A 16,443-nucleotide genomic window follows, 5' to 3' on the forward strand; every position below is an offset into this window, starting at 1 on the left:
TAAATAGAAAAAGTATCGTTTTTTCTTCCTTTTTGGTTTTTAGTTGAAAAGAGAGAATTGGTGTTGTCAAACAACACATTAACTATAATTCAACAACAACAACAACACATTGTTTTTAATGAAACTCAAAAATCAAAGTCCTATTCTAATTTTTTTTTAGTTTTTGTTTGTTCATGATTATATTTTTCTTTTCCAAAAATAAATTAAAGAAAAAACAACAAAACAAAATTTCAAGAGAAAAACCTTGAAAATCAGAACCTAAATAAACGAGCAAAAATCGACAAAACGCCAAATTTTGTGAAAATTTGAAGAAAAAAAAACACAAATGCGTTTTATTTATTAATAAATGTATGCTTTTTTATTTGGGGTTTTGTTAGTTTCCATTTTTCAAAACAGAGAATGATTCCATCATTGCTAAGAAATATAGATCATGAAAGAAAATAAGGTAATAAACGATTAATTCGATTGAAGAGAAGAAAAAAAACCACATTCTTAAGATTTCTGGGCTAATTTCTCTCGTTTGGCTGCTTCAAGTTCAGCTTCGATTTTCTCGTATTTAGCGATAAGTGCATCGACTTCAGCGTTTGTCAATATTTTGATAACCGTTTTATCGTTGACTCGAGTCAGCGTTGCCATTTCAACTGCATAGAGAGAAGAAAAGGGAGGGAATTTTAATTTTTGATCAAACAATTCCGACTTTCATTCGTTTTATTTTCAGTAAAACTGAAAAGTTTGCACTGAATACAAATCAAGTCAATTAGTGTATTTACCCTTTTCTGACGTAAGTTTCGTCATGTCCAACGATTTGCTGAGCACTTTAACGGCCAAATCTTCGGCTGATGCTAATGTGATTGGTTCATCGGATAATTCTTGCTTGAGAATCGAAATGGCTGCACCGGAATTATTACCGATGCATGTTGCCTTCCATCCACCATAATTTCCACTTGGATCGGATTGATATAATTGATAGCCGTAGTGCTTATCCCAACCCATGTACAAAATGGATACACCGAATGGACGCTTGCCACCATACTGTGTGTATGCTTGCTTAATATCACATAAATATGAAACCAACTGTTCGCAAGGCATTGGTTCGCCATAGTTCAACTGGAATCGTTGTGCTGCCAAACAAAAAAAAAAAAAAAAACAAATTTTCTATAATTTCTGACTAAAGAGAAGAAAAGATTTAGTGTTGAACATTTACCTATTACACGCAGTTCATTTGTGAGCACATTTGCATCAGATGTTATGCCAGCAACTGAACAAACCATGTCACTAAAATGGAAAGAAAACCATAAATGAGTTGAATGAGTATATGTTTTATGAACGAGTTGCCATTTGGTTCTTACTCGTTGAGTTTGTAGATTTTCTCGGAAAAAATGGCACCATCCAAGAGTTTGTTGGTGTTACGGCGTTCAGCAGCTAATAAAATACCGTCTTTGGCTAGAATTCCAAGGCAGGTACCGGCATGCGAAATAGCTTCCATCGCATACTCCACTTGGTACAATCGACCTAACACATACAAAATCAAATCACTCAAATTAGTTTGGAATTTTCGAAGAAAAAAAATCGTACAAAAACGATTCGCTTACCTTCTGGAGAGAAGATTGTGGTTCGGGAATCATAACGTCGAGCCTATACAGAATACCGAATAGACAGTTGAAAATTTATCGAGTAATTTCATAAATGTACGTGTAGAATGATTTGTGTTTTTTGTATTCATTCACGAATGCTATATGACAAAGCAATATACTGAACATAACCTTAAATTTAATACAGTCTATTCAATTTTTCCCCACAAAAATGCGACCAAGTTGAAATTGTCGGCGTGTAAATGCAAGAATTGTTTGCTATTTCTTTTTTCACTTACCATTTTCCTAAATTTTCAATCCAAACAATCCAACAGGAATATTGTGTTTGAGAAGATAAACAAGTTGAGCACTAAATCGATGCTTCAAATTAAACAAAATGATTGTACGCAGACAGTAGAGTGAGAGGTAGCGTAATCAAAACGAAATGTCAAACAATACGACTTCAGTTTTACGAAATTAGTGCTTGATACGTATTTTATCGTCGTATTTTAGTTCCGTTGTCGCAGTTTGTACGTGAATATTACGAGTGGAGGAAGAGTGAAAGAGAGCGAGTGAGAGTGAGTGAGCATATTGATGTGTGTTGCGAATGTATGCACGTTTATTTACAGTGTGTAATCGAGCACTAGCGAATGTGAAAAAAAAGTACTGAATAAAACGGTTGTGTGTCTCTTACTCATAAAGTCATGTCAGAGTCGCATTAATTTAGCAAAGTAGAAGAAAAGGATAAAAGAATAAAATATATGTATAGATAGCTATAGAGAGAGAAAACCAAAAACGAACAACCGTAAAAGAAGAGACATATCTTGTGTATCACAAGTGTCAAAAGTGTGTGTGCTTCTCTTGTATGGTGGTGACCTATTAAAATGGTAGAACCTGATCCATGGAATGTAATTGAGAAAAATCAAGAAAATACTCACAATTGTGTGACTAACAGCAACGAATCGAACGCCAATCCATCTGCATTCGAAGACAATTTTCTGGCGCAAACCACAGCAAACGTATCAAACGACAATTTACCCGATTCACAGGAGTACATTCAGGCATTAGGTATTTTGTTGTTTTATTATAAAGTTTAATCTCTGTTCACTTTTTTTGGTTTCTTCTCAATTTTCTGCTTCTATTATCGAATTTGCCAACAACGAATTTTTTTCCCTCTCTCTCGCTCTCTCTCTCTCTCTCTCTCTATCTCTATCTCGATCGTTCGTTCGCTCTTGGTGTCTGTTGATTCAATTGCGTACGAAACAAATGTGTGTAATTGAAAGTATGTTGAGAGAGACAGTGCTTATTGAAATTGTCTAATGTCAAATATTTATTTTACTTTCTATTCGGTCAAAACGCAAAACAAAACACACAAAAAAACGGCAACAAATAAAATCATACTACCATTCTGATATTGGTCGTTGTACTGAACGTGATTGACTTAAATGGGCCAATAACATATAGAAAGGAAACTTTCAAAGCTGAAAAACTCTGCAAATATTTTGGATCAGCTGAAAGCGCGCCGTGAACATTGCATCGAAAATCTGCTGGTGGGTAATATCAATTTGAACGATAGCACAAACGGTGACGAAATTCATTTGGACGAGGACATCGAATCGAACCGGGGACGTGATATTTTGCGATACATTCAACCAGAGCAACCGATCAATTTGGGTGAATTGGTGACGATCATAAATCACGATTATTTGGATCAAGAGCAGAAGAATTCCTCTGAACCTGACGAAAGCGAAGAAACCCATTAAACGAAGTAAGATCACAACGCATTGCATTTATTTACAAAGAAAAAAAAATACAAACTGGCAAACAAACAAACCAAATAAATTTCATCATTAGCCCAGAGCACAATGTCATCGATTCAACAAAAATCAATGAATGCCGTCGATTTGACGCAGAAAACCTTTTTCCTAATGAGTGGTGCATCGCGTGGCATTGGACGAACGATGGCCATTGAATGTGCTGCAAAAATGGCAACGGGTTCTGTTATCGTGTTGATAGCACGATCCACTGCGGGCCTCGAAGAAACTAAAGCCCAAATTCTCGCTAAAAATCCATCAAATGTAACGGTGTTTCTGTTGACACTCGATCTGACACGTCCATCGGCCGACCAAATTAGTTCCGCCATTTTCGATGCCACACTCAGCGAACGCAATCTCGACGAATTTAAATTAGCAATGATTGTACATAACGTGGGTAGCATTGGTGATGTCAAGCGATATGCTAAAGATTTTAGTGATATTGATGAATTACATGACTATTATGCGGTGAATGTGTTTTCTGTGGTTGCACTCAATTCGGAATTCATGAAGCGATTCGACGTGCAAACGCGACGGTTGATTGTCAACATTACATCAAAATGTAGCCTTGTTCCATTCAAAAGCCTAACCATGTACTGGTAATGTATATTCTATCAGCAAACCAATTCATTCTTATTATTTTATTGTTACTCTTTCTTTGGTTTAACAAAATTTTCTTAACATTTTACTCTTTTTCCAAAACAACGAACACGGCACGAAAACCAAAACAAAAAAACAACACCACCAAAGTTCTGGCAAGGCAGCACGTGAAATGTACTTCCGAACATTGGCATTGGAAGAGGCCGAACGTGATCCAACATTGACTGTACTTAATTATGCACCCGGGCCCGTTCAAACCGAAATGACACACGAAATAGAAAACAATGCGGTGGCATTCGATGTGCGGGCCATTTTCAAGGGATTGCGCGAGGAAAGGACAATTCTACAACCGATCGAAACAACGATCAAATTTCTAAAAGTCATTGAAACGGGTGATTATGTTTCTGGAGCGCACATCGATTACTATGACAATTGACAATAAAATGAAACGGAACGAAAAACGCTTTTAATGAAGAAAAAAAAAACGATGTTCTTGGCCAATAGAATATAGATAAGCTTATTACAGGAATTCGTTTTGATCGAATTTACTTAGTATTGTTCGAGTTTAAAAAAAATTGTGTCTTCTCTCTCCATTCCACTGAGCTATTTTTTGTTTCAAGCCTTGTTTGTCCAAGCCGCACTTTGTTAATTTAGATTCCAAATGTAACATTTCCCGCCCACTTTTATACATATATGATATTCGAAGAGTATTGAGAAAATATATAGATATTTTTGTTATCGAGCATACAAGAAAATGTGTCTGTCTTTATGTGTATTTATTTGTTTGTTTGTTTGCCTTGAAAAATCTAAATTTTTTCTTCATCTAATTTTTTGTTATTTCAAATTAACAATAAACGAAAAGAATCATTTATTACTCAAACCAAATTCTAATTCATTACAGTGTGTTCGAATTTGTTGCGTGAAACCAAACATTTTGATTTTTCACATCCAGAGGATATAATGGACTCAACGTTTGGCAAATCATTTCTTTTTCTAACGAAACTCGCATGGAATTGCAAAGTCACACTGCCCGTTCTGGTGACCGCCGTCTTTTTGGCCATGGATTTTCGCATGCAAATTGAGCTAAACATCGAAACTGAACAACTGGTTTTTCAGGTAATTCACATTTTACATCAAACATGTGTTTCAAGATTGCTGAGCATCTCAGCATTTCGTAAGGCACGGATATATCCGAGCATATCGACGACGAATACTGTATAATACAGTGGCGTGTGTTGCTACGTGCAGCCGCAACGACTCGACCGAAGTGTGTTCAGTTGATGTGGCTGCACGCAGAAACAACATACACATTCCGGTCGAGTCATTGCGGCTGCACGTAGCAACACACGCCACTGTATTATACAGTATGCGTCGTCGATATGCTCGGATATATCCGTGCCTTACGAAATGCTGAGATGCTCAGCAATCTTAAAACACATGTTTGCATTTTACATTCAATGACAAAATCGAAAGAATAAAACAAACGATTAAAATTTGATTTTCATTTTCAGGATGAGATCGATGACTCTGACGAATACGAAACGGTTGAGGAATCGGACAGTGGAGATGATTATGAGTATGACAATGATAATTCCATTATATCATAGTCTGCAGTCTTCTTTTAAAAAAAAAATTAACTAGTGATAGAACATTGAAAAGGCCACCAAATATTATTGCCATTAAAATTGTTTGGCTTCGTCTCTTCATATCAAAAGAGAAATAATGAAGAAAAAGTAAGACTGAATTCCTATCAAATGCAGTAACGCGCATACATCCTTTTTGCTCTGCATCGATCTGAACTCACGTGTGAAATGCAGTTACAAATGGTTTTTTAGGGCGTAAGATTAGAATAGGAGCGTTATTTAAAAAAAATCATAGATACTATTTGCTAAGTTCGAATGTTATATATATTTAAAATGTTCTACTAAGTACAATAAATAAAATCCAAGATTGTTTTTCTAAACTATTCCAACTAAACGATCAAATGTGTCATTCTCATCAACATCAACATCATCTTCATTTAATTGATTTGTTCTAGCGGTTGTGCCTGATGGTGAGTCATCATCGTGTAATGAATCTGAATTATGCGGTGAGTCCGACTCTTCTTCATTGCCAGCATCTTGCATATTTCGAAAATCAATGGACTTTTCAAATAGATCGACCTCATCCTCTGGATTTACCGCGAAAAATGAGCTTGAAATCACAGCATTCTTTCGATTTATTGATGTTTCTAACACGAACGATAGGTCTGGGCTTTGCTTTAGCGATTCATTCACCCGCCAATTATGACTTCTTGATACTGGCGTTGAGCAATTGGCTAGTTTAGTAGCATCATTTGAACTGGATGCCAATATTGATTTTTGTCTTCTGCCCAGGGATTTCCGCATCTTTTGCATTACAATCAAATCGAACTCATCGATACTTTCATTATTTTCATCGCCAATGGCAGCCTTAGTCTCGACAACGGCATTTTTTTGTACTTTCTTCGATTTTTTATAGTTCTCCTTCATGCCACTCATGTCTTTCATCAGATCATCATTCACTCGGAGTTTGATTGCATCAAATTTCAACTTCTTCCCATTAAACTCAGTTACGTTCGGTGGTCGAGACACCATTTCACTCACGATAGCCGATATATTCATATCGTCTTGTTCAAGTGATGTAAGTGAATCGTTGAAAGCCGAAAGATTCATTGGTTTGGTGGTGGTTTTTATCTTTGGCGATGAATACACTGTGGCCATGCCAGTGGCTGGCTTTTTTCGGAAAAACACGTCAATTGGTCGTGCATTTTCATCGTTCTTCTTCTTACTTTTAGCACCGGCTGTACGTGATATGACTTTTTTCGGTGCTTTTTCCGAAATCACTTGCTTTTCCAAAGCCACGACATTTTTCACTTTTCGACCTTTAGTAAGTATGGCTGTTTCTGGCGATTTCTTAGTCTTTTTCGATTTACCCTTTGATTTTGACTCTTCAAATGCATTTACCAATTCTGGGTATGCTTTTTCCACCAAATCGATCGGTTCAATTGTGCTCCACAGCAGCTGAAATGCCTCAGTTTCAGTCTTCTCTTTATTTGTCGAGTAGAACATTCGCAATTGTTCATCTGGGATCAGCGCATGGAAGCATTCTTGTTCATCTTTCCAGATAATTTCATAGCTGGGCACACCCTTCGGTGTTCGTTTTTTCTTTATGAAATCGGGCTGGACACAGCCACGTAATATCACATTACTTGTATCATCGTCAGCATGATGCAATTGCCATCGAGTCAAAAGCGGCAAGAATTTTTGAAAACAATAGATTTCGTCCCATTGAATCAGTTTGCCCATCATTTTCTGAAAACACGCAAAATATCAAGAAATCAGATTGTTGTATCGCTTTTGGAAGCATTAAAAAAATCAAATATTGATTTTGTAGTTGAAAACCACCAGCGCTTACCACAAACTTAACGACATTCGGTTGGCCCCAGTCCAATTGCAATGGTGACATATCAATAGGAACTTGCATAAATTCATCAATTATTTCCTCCGATGGAAAATCATCGCTCTGCATCGCTTTCTTTCGTATTTGTAGCTCTGATTTTAGTGCCAATCGCTTTTCCCTGCGAAATAATTTACGAACCGTTTAACGTAAAAAGTTTCTTTTGGGAAAATTTTAAAAAATCTCCCTATCTTTTTGCTCGAAACCTACTTCCAAATGCTCGAATCACACCCAGTGGTCATTCTGCATTGTGCACATCCGCCTTTTGTGTGGCTCTGAACTCGGCCGTAGTGACCACAATTCACGCATAAACTTTTATCATCGACCTTCATTTCAAGTTCAGTGAATTTATTGTCATTTTTTCGCCACATTCGAATCCTGAATCAAATACGAAGAGAAATATTGATTGAATGTCATTTGTAATTGAATTTGCATCATTTACCTTTCCAAAATATCCTCATCCGAATAAATACCAAAGAGTTTGTGAACGGCATCGCGTCCAACGCCTCCCACTCCCTCTGGACAATAATCGCAGCCACAAAGCAATGCCATTACAATAATTTTATTTCGGCCAAAATCCACCGATTTTTGTATGAAATCCAGGTCATAAATATCAATCGATCCACCGATACTACCAGCCGTCCCTTGCATGGACAACGAAAAATTGCGAAATACACGACGAGCTCCGTAAGCGAAACAGTCCGAATCTTGGCTAATGACGCCGTCAACAAGTCCAGCGGCATTCAAATGTGCACAAAAGGCCTCGGCTTCGCCAGGTCCTTGCACACATTGCAAACCCATACTTCGAATCAATTCTTCGCATTGTTTCAATACATAATTGAATCGTGTGCGACCTTTGCTCGCCTTTTGCGTATTCACTTGCGTCGATGCCGGTTGTGACCGTGGAGCCTGAGTGGCTGGTGGTGGTTCTTTACGCGGTTTGGCACCACGAAACTGAATTTGATTACGTTTTGAGATCGTTTGATGTTTGAGAACGGGTGCAGTTCCCTCGAGCACAAAAACCGGCGTTATTCCTGACAGAAGTAGGTAGCATGTTCGAAAGAATAGATTTCTGAAAAGCATAAACATTTTTTAAAATTCGAAATCCCATCAGTTTGGACAATGACCCGAGTAAAACGTAGAAACGGTTCGTAAGGTATCTACACCTTTGCATATACCTTGTGTATACATCCATAGGAGTGAATGGTTTTTTCTCACTTCATCCTGTCTTTCGCAAATGTTTACAGCAAAAAAAAAACAATAACAATATTCGTTCGCTCCAATGCATATATACGCAAGGTATACGCAAAAGTCTAGATGCCTTATGAACCTTTTCTTTGGTTCACTCGGGGATTGCATTACATTACCGTAGATAAAATCGGGCTGAAACCTCATAGTCAACCACACAAAGACTCTCACAAATCCATCCAGCCAAATCAATGGCAACCATTTTTCCTTGTAATTCGTACAGTGGCTTTCGCACGCAATATGGATTCAAAAATGGCCAAAGCTCCTTGATGCCCATGATTGATCGTCATAAATCATACCGTCAACAACGTGTCAATAAATAAATTAAATTAAGTGCAACAATAAACAAAAAAATAAGGTACGATGAGGTTTTATGGTAAACGAATAAAATTCAAACAAAAAGTGACATTTAAAAGTGTGGTGCGCTGCTGTCGGCATGCACTCTTCATATTTAGTACACAAATCGTGCATGAAATTATATTTGAAAAAAATAATAATTGATAATTCAAGGAGAAAAATTTACAGTAAAATAACAGTGATGAAAATGAATCGTTATACATTTTTTTCATTTAATCTATTGCGGTGTTTTTTTTTCTTTGTATCGACTGTTCCACCCTATTTTAGTACTCATTCGCATTGTGTTGGATCTTCAGCAGTTCCTCAATGTCAACGACCCATTACTATTTACGATGCGTTCACAGCACCAATGGAAATGAAACGTGTTACATCCCAGACTCCAATTCGGTCCATAAAATGAAAAAAATAAAACATAATCTGAATGAAAGGGCCATTTTAACTGGATGATGTAATTAAAAAGTCTAGATTTCCGGCGAAAAATCATTGAATTAAATGTTCCATTAGCATTTTGTTTACACTGAAGCGACAAAAGCCGGCAAGTGTGTATTGCCGTTGGTATGCAATGTCGATAACAGTCGATAATGGAAATTTTTAGTACAAACTAACACATTGGTACATCACCACCACCAGCAAGCAAGCAAGTCTGAAGAAAAAACCATTTGTCTCTCTCTCTAATATCCCTGCGCCATTACTACCAATATATATTGAATTCTTTCTTCTCAGCAGCTATAACAAAAAGGCGTATACTGAAATAGTCTGAGAGTGACGAATCAAATTTATTTCGAAGAGTTATTTTTAGCAATTTTCATATATATTTTTCCAAAAAGAAAAACCGAAACACAAAATAAATTAGTTTTATTAGTGATTGAAAGTGCGGTTGACGCTTTAACGAACGCTGAGAATATATTCACTGAGAGTTGAATTTTCGAATTTTTTTTGTGGGCGAGAGAGAATCGAGAAAGAAAGAAGAAGGAAGAAAGAAAAAAATTTGCGCAAATTTTCGATCCGACAAATACATACAGTTCGTTCGTTCGGTTTTATGCAACAATTACCACAAGTTTTTTGAGTGTCTCTCTATCTCTTTCTCTTTGTTCCTGTGGCGTTCGACAGCGAGAAGTTTTTGTTGAGATTTTTTTTGCCAATTTGGACGACAACTTTAGCGCACCAAGACAAGAAAGTTATTTGTAGCAAGAAAGAAAACAAGTACGGTGGTATTTTTTTCCAATTATATATGGTTAAATCTTCGATACGTTCATAGAATTTAAACGAGCGAAGAAAAAAAAAAATAAGAGTACTGAAGAGTTTTGTAAAATAGAGTTTGATTTTTTTTCTGCATTTTGACTAAAAAAAGAGAATTTATTTCAATTTCAATTTCAAAGAGCAAACTGTAACTCAGTACCAAGAAAAACGATATTCAGTTCTACGAAATTCTTTATTTTAATTAAATATCCAGAAGATAAAAAATATTCAACGACCATTTAAATTCGTTTTCAACTAATACAAAAATCCATTTCCATTTCTTCTCGGATTGTACCCGTCTTCGCCCCGAACGCGCACATACACACACAGAGCGACTACAACAAATATGAGCTGGCAAGATTACGTTGACAACCAACTTTTGGCTTCCAAATGCGTATCGAAAGCAGCAATTGCTGGACACGACGGCGGAATCTGGGCAAAATCGGATAACTTTGAAGTAACCAAAGAAGAAATTGCCAAATTACTTCAAGGCTTTGACAAACCAGACATACTTGCAAATGGCGGTGTTACATTAGCCGGTCAGCGATACATTTATTTGTCAGGAACGGATCGTGTCATTCGAGCAAAGCTCGGCCGAAATGGTGTACACTGCATGAAAACTGCTCAAGCGGTCATAGTTTCCATCTATGAAGATCCAGTTCAGCCACAACAAGCTGCATCAATCGTCGAAAAACTGGGTGATTACCTAATTACGTGTGGATATTAAGCCGATGCCGAACTGCAGCGATAGCCGCGGCCAGCAAACAACAACAAAAAAACAACAACAACAAGAGTAATATTAATAATAACAACAACAACAACAACAACAAAATGATTGCAACATACACACACCACACAAAAATAATAGCCGATCACACACAGATAATCAATATAAAATTTAAAACATCAAAAAAAATCCATTGCGAATAATCCATTTTGTAACTTTAATATGATCGTAATAAAAAATAAGATGAAAAAAAGCTAAAAAAAAAACAGCCGACCGAGCAGTGTTTGATTCGCCAGCAAAAGTCCCGTTCTCATTCCAGGTTTTGTGTAGCATTCATACATATATTTCTATAATAACGCTCGCTATTCAATAGTTGGTTGATACATCAATGAAATGAGAGAAGAATTAAAATAAAAACTACCAAATATATATTTAAAAAAAATTGTACATGGATCAACGTGCATCAACATAATGGTAAAGAAACTTAAACGCTTTTCGGCGTTGAAAACTATTTGATTGAGAGCAACAGCCAAAAAAAAAAAAGTTGAAGAAATGCTATTCGAAAATGAAGAGCACATATTGCACAAAGGCCATATAGAGTAAGCGGCATAGAGTACAACAGCAACAGAGAGCACACACACACACAACACACAACAGTGAAGCGACAAAGATATGACTCATTCGTCGTCTCTCTCTCCATTCAATTGTATATGCGCCAATGTGTGTGCGTATCATTGAGATTTTGCTGCTGTTTGAGGTTATTCATGTAGATATTTTTAAATAAAAAAAAAACATCTATCATATACGTATAAATTGTATATTATAGAAAATCGAGGAAAAAATATTAGTCGCAAACGAGTTGATCGAGAAAGAATCTACGAAAAATTAATAGAAAAAAAAATAGTAGCAACAACAGCAACAATGACGACGACGACGACGGCGACGGCGACGGCGAAGAAACGCTAAATCGCCATATGTATCATCATCGACTGAATCGTTTTGATCGTCCGTTCTACATCTAATATAATTTATTTGTTGTCGAAACAAATGTGCAATGATTCATAGCCTGTATCACCAATGCTATGAAAAACGAATTACGAATATTATATGTGTCTTTTGGTTTTGAATGCTTATTAGCAGTTTTGCTACTCTCTGTTGAAACGGCGAAGAAAAAAAAAACACAATTTTTGTTTAGCTCTTTTTTTAGTGTTGCGCTGTTCATTCCTTTGGCTTGTTTTTGTTTTCGTACCGATTTGTTGTGTGTTTTTTTCCTCTCGTCAGCTTTCGTTCATGCTTGCTGGCTTCTTTTTTTTTTCTTCTTTTAAATAAATATGTGATCATTTCAATTTTCGTCCTCATTTCTGTGATTAACATGGTATTTTAAAAACCAAAAATACGCGACGCTCAAGTGTTTTTTTTACACACAAATACAGACACACAGCTAAGCACACATTCGGACTCCCATATGCTTTCGCTCCGACGTCGACCATGAATCGAGCAAAACGACGAATTTTCCTCGACAGTCGGAATTACACACATACACACAGCATTTTCAATCAGCGCTAAGAGATGGCTAAGTGTGTCGTTTCTTTTATTATTTGAATTTTGGCTGATTTTGTTGTGTCTTCTCTTGATCTCCTTTTCGCGGCTGATGACGGCAATATATCCAACATTTTGGCATAATTCCATTTGGTTTTTAAATAACACAACAACGTTCTTGTTTTTTGCTTCACTTTTTCATTCTTCTTATATGTGCAACACACAATCTCTTTTCTCTTCGGCCGTTCATTTTATTTTTTCTTTCGAAAAGTGTGATATCTGCGATGTGAATGTGATAAATATTCACGGCTCATATCATGTGAATTCATTCGTTGACAAACCATTTCAATGGAAAATAAAGCGACGGATCAGAAACAAAGTCGAGTAAAATATATACGCGCATCCTGTATTTCTTCTAGTGCGCCACACAAGTACACACACGGGGCAAAAGAGTGAGAGAATTATCCGAGAAACACGTTGCATACACATATGGAGCGCAGCAGCAGCAACGACGACGACAACTAGACAAACGTAGCCGAAGAAGCAATAAACAACAAGTGCAACGACGAAACAAATGGAGTTGAAGTTAAGCAAAAGAACAGCAATAACCGTACAGTACTAACTATTCAGCAGTACAAGAGTTTAAAAACCGGCAAATCGATTCTTGGGTCTTATGACACACTCGACAATACATACTCAAACACAAAAAATGAATGCCTGAAATCAATGCAGCTGTTGCTGAATGGGTGTGGCCTTGACATTGTTTGCAATTTTTGCAAAAAAAAAAAAAACAAAATCATAGACAAAAAACGGAAAAAAATCATAGAAAAAAGCGAGTGGAACCCGGAAATTTCCAACTTCTTGTTCATGCGACAGACCATGGGCCAGTGACCGCTTGTTGTTGAATTGGAGATTTTTCATATGACAGAATTTCGAATTCTCGGTCAATTAAAGTTCAATGCAACCGATAATCAATTTATTTTCTCTCTCCGATAGTACGGCAATCGATGCCATGTCGTGATTTTGTAGCGAAGACAAGTGTTATACGCTTTTAACTGCAATTACAGCGATTGTTTAACTTTCTTGTTTCTGTTTGGTCCGTTTAAGTCAAGCCACAGTGTATGGCGAGATCAATATTATTCGTGTTCGTGTATAGAAAATCTCATTTCTCCACGTCAATCGTAATGTAAAAATGCCATTTAATTCGGAATATGCCATTTTCTAGCCTTTTCTATGTCATCCTTCTCCTTCACTCTCACTCTTCGTCGTCATTCTGTGTTGTTTGTGCTGCTCTTGTACGAACTGCAATGCCACTCTTTCGTTTTGAACTTGTCATAAACAAAGAAAATGATGCTACCAGTGCACACAACACTACTGTTGTTTGCATCTCACATGGAGAGAGAACGCGCGCTACATGGCATTTAAATGTTATCGATCAATACGCAAGCAATAGGAGAGACATCGCCTAGCACTATATTATATGTTGTGTTTCTCCATTCGGTTGCTTCGCTGTATTAACATTTTTTGTTGTTGTTGCTCTCTGTGCTCATACAAAAGGACCATGTACGCTGAGCAGTTTCTTTTCTCGCATCCATTCTCTTACATTCTTGTCATTCTAATTCTAAACGTGTTTTTTTTTTACACGTGTGTGTATGTATTTGAAAATCGTTGTTTTCTTTTTCTTTGTACAGAACAGAAAGAGCTGTTTCGAAATGTGTTGAGATATGAGATGGTGGCCACCGCGGATCATTTGAATAGTGATCTATTTTGACTCGTGTAGAGAGATGATGCTCAAGGTGATTGAGCAACAGAATATTCTCATGCGTTGAAATGGATTACGTGCTCGTTCTGTTCGTTCGTTTTCTGTTCGATTTTTTTTTATTTTCGCTTGCTCATTTTATGTTTGTTCTTGAAGTTTTGTACGAATGAAATCACATTTAAATAATTTCCATTGAATCGAGAGAGAGAGAGAGAGAGAGGCTGTATGCAATGCAATTGCCGTTATTTATAAATACACTTGAATGATATGAAATTTAATCATAATAGTCGTTATCTCAATGAAAGAAGAAAAATAAAACGAAATATTTTTCTCGTTGACAATTTTTGCTGTGCTGGCCGTTCAACAAATTGTTATTCACACTCGGACTCATTTTATCCCCGTTCTCTGATAATCTCATTCGTCATAAATACGAAACGATAGATGAAACAATGAGCAATTTTTTGTTCGTTATTGTTTCAATCGTTAGAAGCAACACAGTGGAATTATCTGAAATGAAAAAAAGGAAACCAAAATAGAATGGCCGTAGAGATGGAGAGGGAGGGAAAGAGAGAGAGAGAGGGATAGAATGAAAAAGTTCTTCGGTACATTCGAATCGAAAAGAAGATACGCGAATGAATATGGGGAAAGAGAAAGACAGTTTGCTGTTTTTTTTTCTGTCTTCGAACGTCGTTGTCGATTGAAGTTCATACAGCTGCTGCTGCATCAAAATACCGGCTACAATTGTTGTTTGAATATTGCGTTGTGTGTGGAATGTGGAAAGATATCAGTAGCTTGGTTTCTATGATGAATCTAGCGAGTGGACGGGGTGAACGGGAGAGAGAGAGAGAGAGAGAGAGAGCGCTGTTGGTGCGCAATGTTGAGAGTATATACAACACACAACATAAAATCCATCGGGTGTTAGAGCCGACACGGTTTCGGAAGAGAGTGAGATAGACATTTTGTGTGCATTGCGCTTTGTTAGTACCACTGGCACCACACAACTGATATACACCTTTTAGAACAATATATTTCGCTGACGAATTCGAATGAGCTATGCAAAAATTAGATTCGAAGCAGCAACAGCGACAGCAACGGCGGAAAGCTAAAGGTGCTCTGTCGCATACATAACGTGCGCAAGATATATGCGCTTACATTCTGGCTGATACTCATTCAACTATCTCTCTCTCTCCCTCTCTCTCTCCCTCTCCCTATCCCTCTCTCTCTCTCTCTCTCTCTCTCTCTCTCTCTCTCTCTCTCTGACTGTCTTGAGCATTTACTACCGAATTTATTGTTTGTGCACATTTTTATTTTCTTTTCTTATTGTTAGAGGCTTTGTTTGGCCGATTACATAAATTATTTGTATTCAAGCGCGTTTCAAAATTGTCTCATCTCCATACTCAAGTCTTTATTTTCTCCCGTTGTTGTTGTTATTCTTTTTCATTGATTCTGATATACCATTTACGGTGATGCGACAATCCAAACCAAAAGACAATGCCAATAAAACGGCAGGCATGTATGAAACAATGAGCATTGAACACACACACACACACACACACAGCTCAGTGAATGAGTTCGATCGAATCGACGACGTATAAAACATAGAAACCCTTTGTAACCGACACTTTATTTACATTGGTTAATAGCAATCAATTAGAAGTCGCATCTTACATCAACATATCGATTCTGATTCAGATTCTATGCCATCCATTCCATGCCATACAACTCATTTACAGTCTTCCTCCTTTTGCAATGGCTTGCACTGTTTTCTATGATTTTAAACCCAAGCTGCCAATCAAAATGTCAACAAATTTTAAAAACCGAGTGCTGCTCCTGCATGGTAGCAAGCTCACCAGTCAAAAAAAAAAAACACTTTACCTTTTTTCATGGCGTCCGCCGTCTCTATATTGATTGGAGCGTGTATATATTGAAATTGGTGATTCAATTGTGATTTGAAAAGCTTATGTGCATGTTGTTGTTACTGCGGCGACTTTTTGCGAAAAAATACAATGTGGTTCTTCGCTGAATTATGCTCGTGACACGTTTTCGAAATGCTATTCATTGATTTTTATCAAATTATGAGTCACTTCATATTCATGACACTGAAACAAATGT

The 16,443-nt window shown here is 36.9% G+C and overlaps 5 protein-coding genes across 6 annotated transcripts; 3 read left to right on the forward strand and 2 right to left on the reverse strand.

Moving 5' to 3' along the window:
* Window positions 1–330: 330 nt before the first annotated feature.
* Window positions 331–2,022, reverse strand: LOC129577552 (proteasome subunit alpha type-4). The gene is made up of 6 exons (XM_055464868.1): window positions 1,871–2,022; window positions 1,593–1,635; window positions 1,350–1,512; window positions 1,205–1,275; window positions 771–1,121; window positions 331–641 (listed from the first exon to the last, which is right to left on the reverse strand). Exons 1-6 carry the CDS (start codon window positions 1,871–1,873, stop codon window positions 493–495), a joined length of 780 nt encoding a protein of 259 aa, XP_055320843.1. The 5' UTR covers window positions 1,874–2,022; the 3' UTR covers window positions 331–492.
* A 71-nt stretch (window positions 2,023–2,093) lies between these two features.
* LOC129577554 (uncharacterized) lies at window positions 2,094–5,962 on the forward strand. Of its 2 annotated transcripts, XM_055464870.1 has the most exons (3): window positions 2,094–2,639; window positions 4,887–5,101; window positions 5,497–5,962. In XM_055464870.1, the coding sequence occupies exons 1-3, from the start codon at window positions 2,456–2,458 to the stop codon at window positions 5,590–5,592; spliced, it is 495 nt and encodes a 164-aa protein (XP_055320845.1). In that variant the 5' UTR covers window positions 2,094–2,455; the 3' UTR covers window positions 5,593–5,962. The 2 variants fall into 2 exon arrangements, with proteins under 2 accessions (XP_055320845.1, XP_055320846.1); XM_055464871.1 differs by lacking the exons at window positions 4,887–5,101; window positions 5,497–5,962 and adding an exon at window positions 3,036–4,740 and having other exon boundaries at window positions 2,107–2,639.
* LOC129577550 (sepiapterin reductase) lies at window positions 3,437–4,740 on the forward strand. The gene is made up of 2 exons (XM_055464867.1): window positions 3,437–3,984; window positions 4,136–4,740. The coding sequence occupies exons 1-2, from the start codon at window positions 3,437–3,439 to the stop codon at window positions 4,419–4,421; spliced, it is 834 nt and encodes a 277-aa protein (XP_055320842.1). The 3' UTR covers window positions 4,422–4,740.
* LOC129577539 (flap endonuclease GEN) lies at window positions 5,870–9,598 on the reverse strand. The gene is made up of 5 exons (XM_055464842.1): window positions 8,830–9,598; window positions 7,905–8,534; window positions 7,673–7,840; window positions 7,421–7,583; window positions 5,870–7,317 (listed from the first exon to the last, which is right to left on the reverse strand). The coding sequence occupies exons 1-5, from the start codon at window positions 8,985–8,987 to the stop codon at window positions 5,944–5,946; spliced, it is 2,493 nt and encodes an 830-aa protein (XP_055320817.1). The 5' UTR covers window positions 8,988–9,598; the 3' UTR covers window positions 5,870–5,943.
* A 135-nt stretch (window positions 9,599–9,733) lies between these two features.
* On the forward strand, window positions 9,734–11,299 carry LOC129577555 (profilin). The gene is made up of 2 exons (XM_055464873.1): window positions 9,734–10,270; window positions 10,637–11,299. The coding sequence occupies exon 2, from the start codon at window positions 10,653–10,655 to the stop codon at window positions 11,031–11,033; it is 381 nt and encodes a 126-aa protein (XP_055320848.1). The 5' UTR covers window positions 9,734–10,270; window positions 10,637–10,652; the 3' UTR covers window positions 11,034–11,299.
* The last annotated feature ends 5,144 nt before the right edge of the window (window positions 11,300–16,443 follow it).

This window comes from Sitodiplosis mosellana, unplaced genomic scaffold (assembly GCF_009176505.1).
Source record: "Sitodiplosis mosellana isolate CC-2019 unplaced genomic scaffold, AAFC_SMos_1.0 Smas_scaffold_6197, whole genome shotgun sequence".
Taxonomy (NCBI): Eukaryota; Metazoa; Arthropoda; class Insecta; order Diptera; family Cecidomyiidae; genus Sitodiplosis; species Sitodiplosis mosellana.

Coding starts and splice junctions, on each gene's coding strand:
- LOC129577555 (XM_055464873.1), top strand. CDS start 10,653: ATGAGCTGGCAAGATTACGTTGACAACCAACTTTTGGCTTCCAAATGC.
- LOC129577554 (XM_055464870.1), top strand. CDS start 2,456: ATGGTAGAACCTGATCCATGGAATGTAATTGAGAAAAATCAAGAAAAT. Junction 2,640..4,886: donor GGAGTACATTCAGGCATTAG/GTATTTTGTTGT, acceptor AATTCATTACAG/TGTGTTCGAATTTGTTGCGT. Junction 5,102..5,496: donor CTGAACAACTGGTTTTTCAG/GTAATTCACATT, acceptor TTTCATTTTCAG/GATGAGATCGATGACTCTGA.
- LOC129577539 (XM_055464842.1), bottom strand. CDS start 8,987: ATGGGCATCAAGGAGCTTTGGCCATTTTTGAATCCATATTGCGTGCGA. Junction 8,535..8,829: donor TCAGCCCGATTTTATCTACG/GTAATGTAATGC, acceptor TATGCTTTTCAG/AAATCTATTCTTTCGAACAT. Junction 7,584..7,672: donor TGTGATTCGAGCATTTGGAA/GTAGGTTTCGAG, acceptor ATTATTTCGCAG/GGAAAAGCGATTGGCACTAA.
- LOC129577550 (XM_055464867.1), top strand. CDS start 3,437: ATGTCATCGATTCAACAAAAATCAATGAATGCCGTCGATTTGACGCAG. Junction 3,985..4,135: donor AAAAGCCTAACCATGTACTG/GTAATGTATATT, acceptor ACACCACCAAAG/TTCTGGCAAGGCAGCACGTG.
- LOC129577552 (XM_055464868.1), bottom strand. Junction 1,513..1,592: donor CACAATCTTCTCTCCAGAAG/GTAAGCGAATCG, acceptor TGTATGTGTTAG/GTCGATTGTACCAAGTGGAG. Junction 1,276..1,349: donor AAAATCTACAAACTCAACGA/GTAAGAACCAAA, acceptor TTTCCATTTTAG/TGACATGGTTTGTTCAGTTG.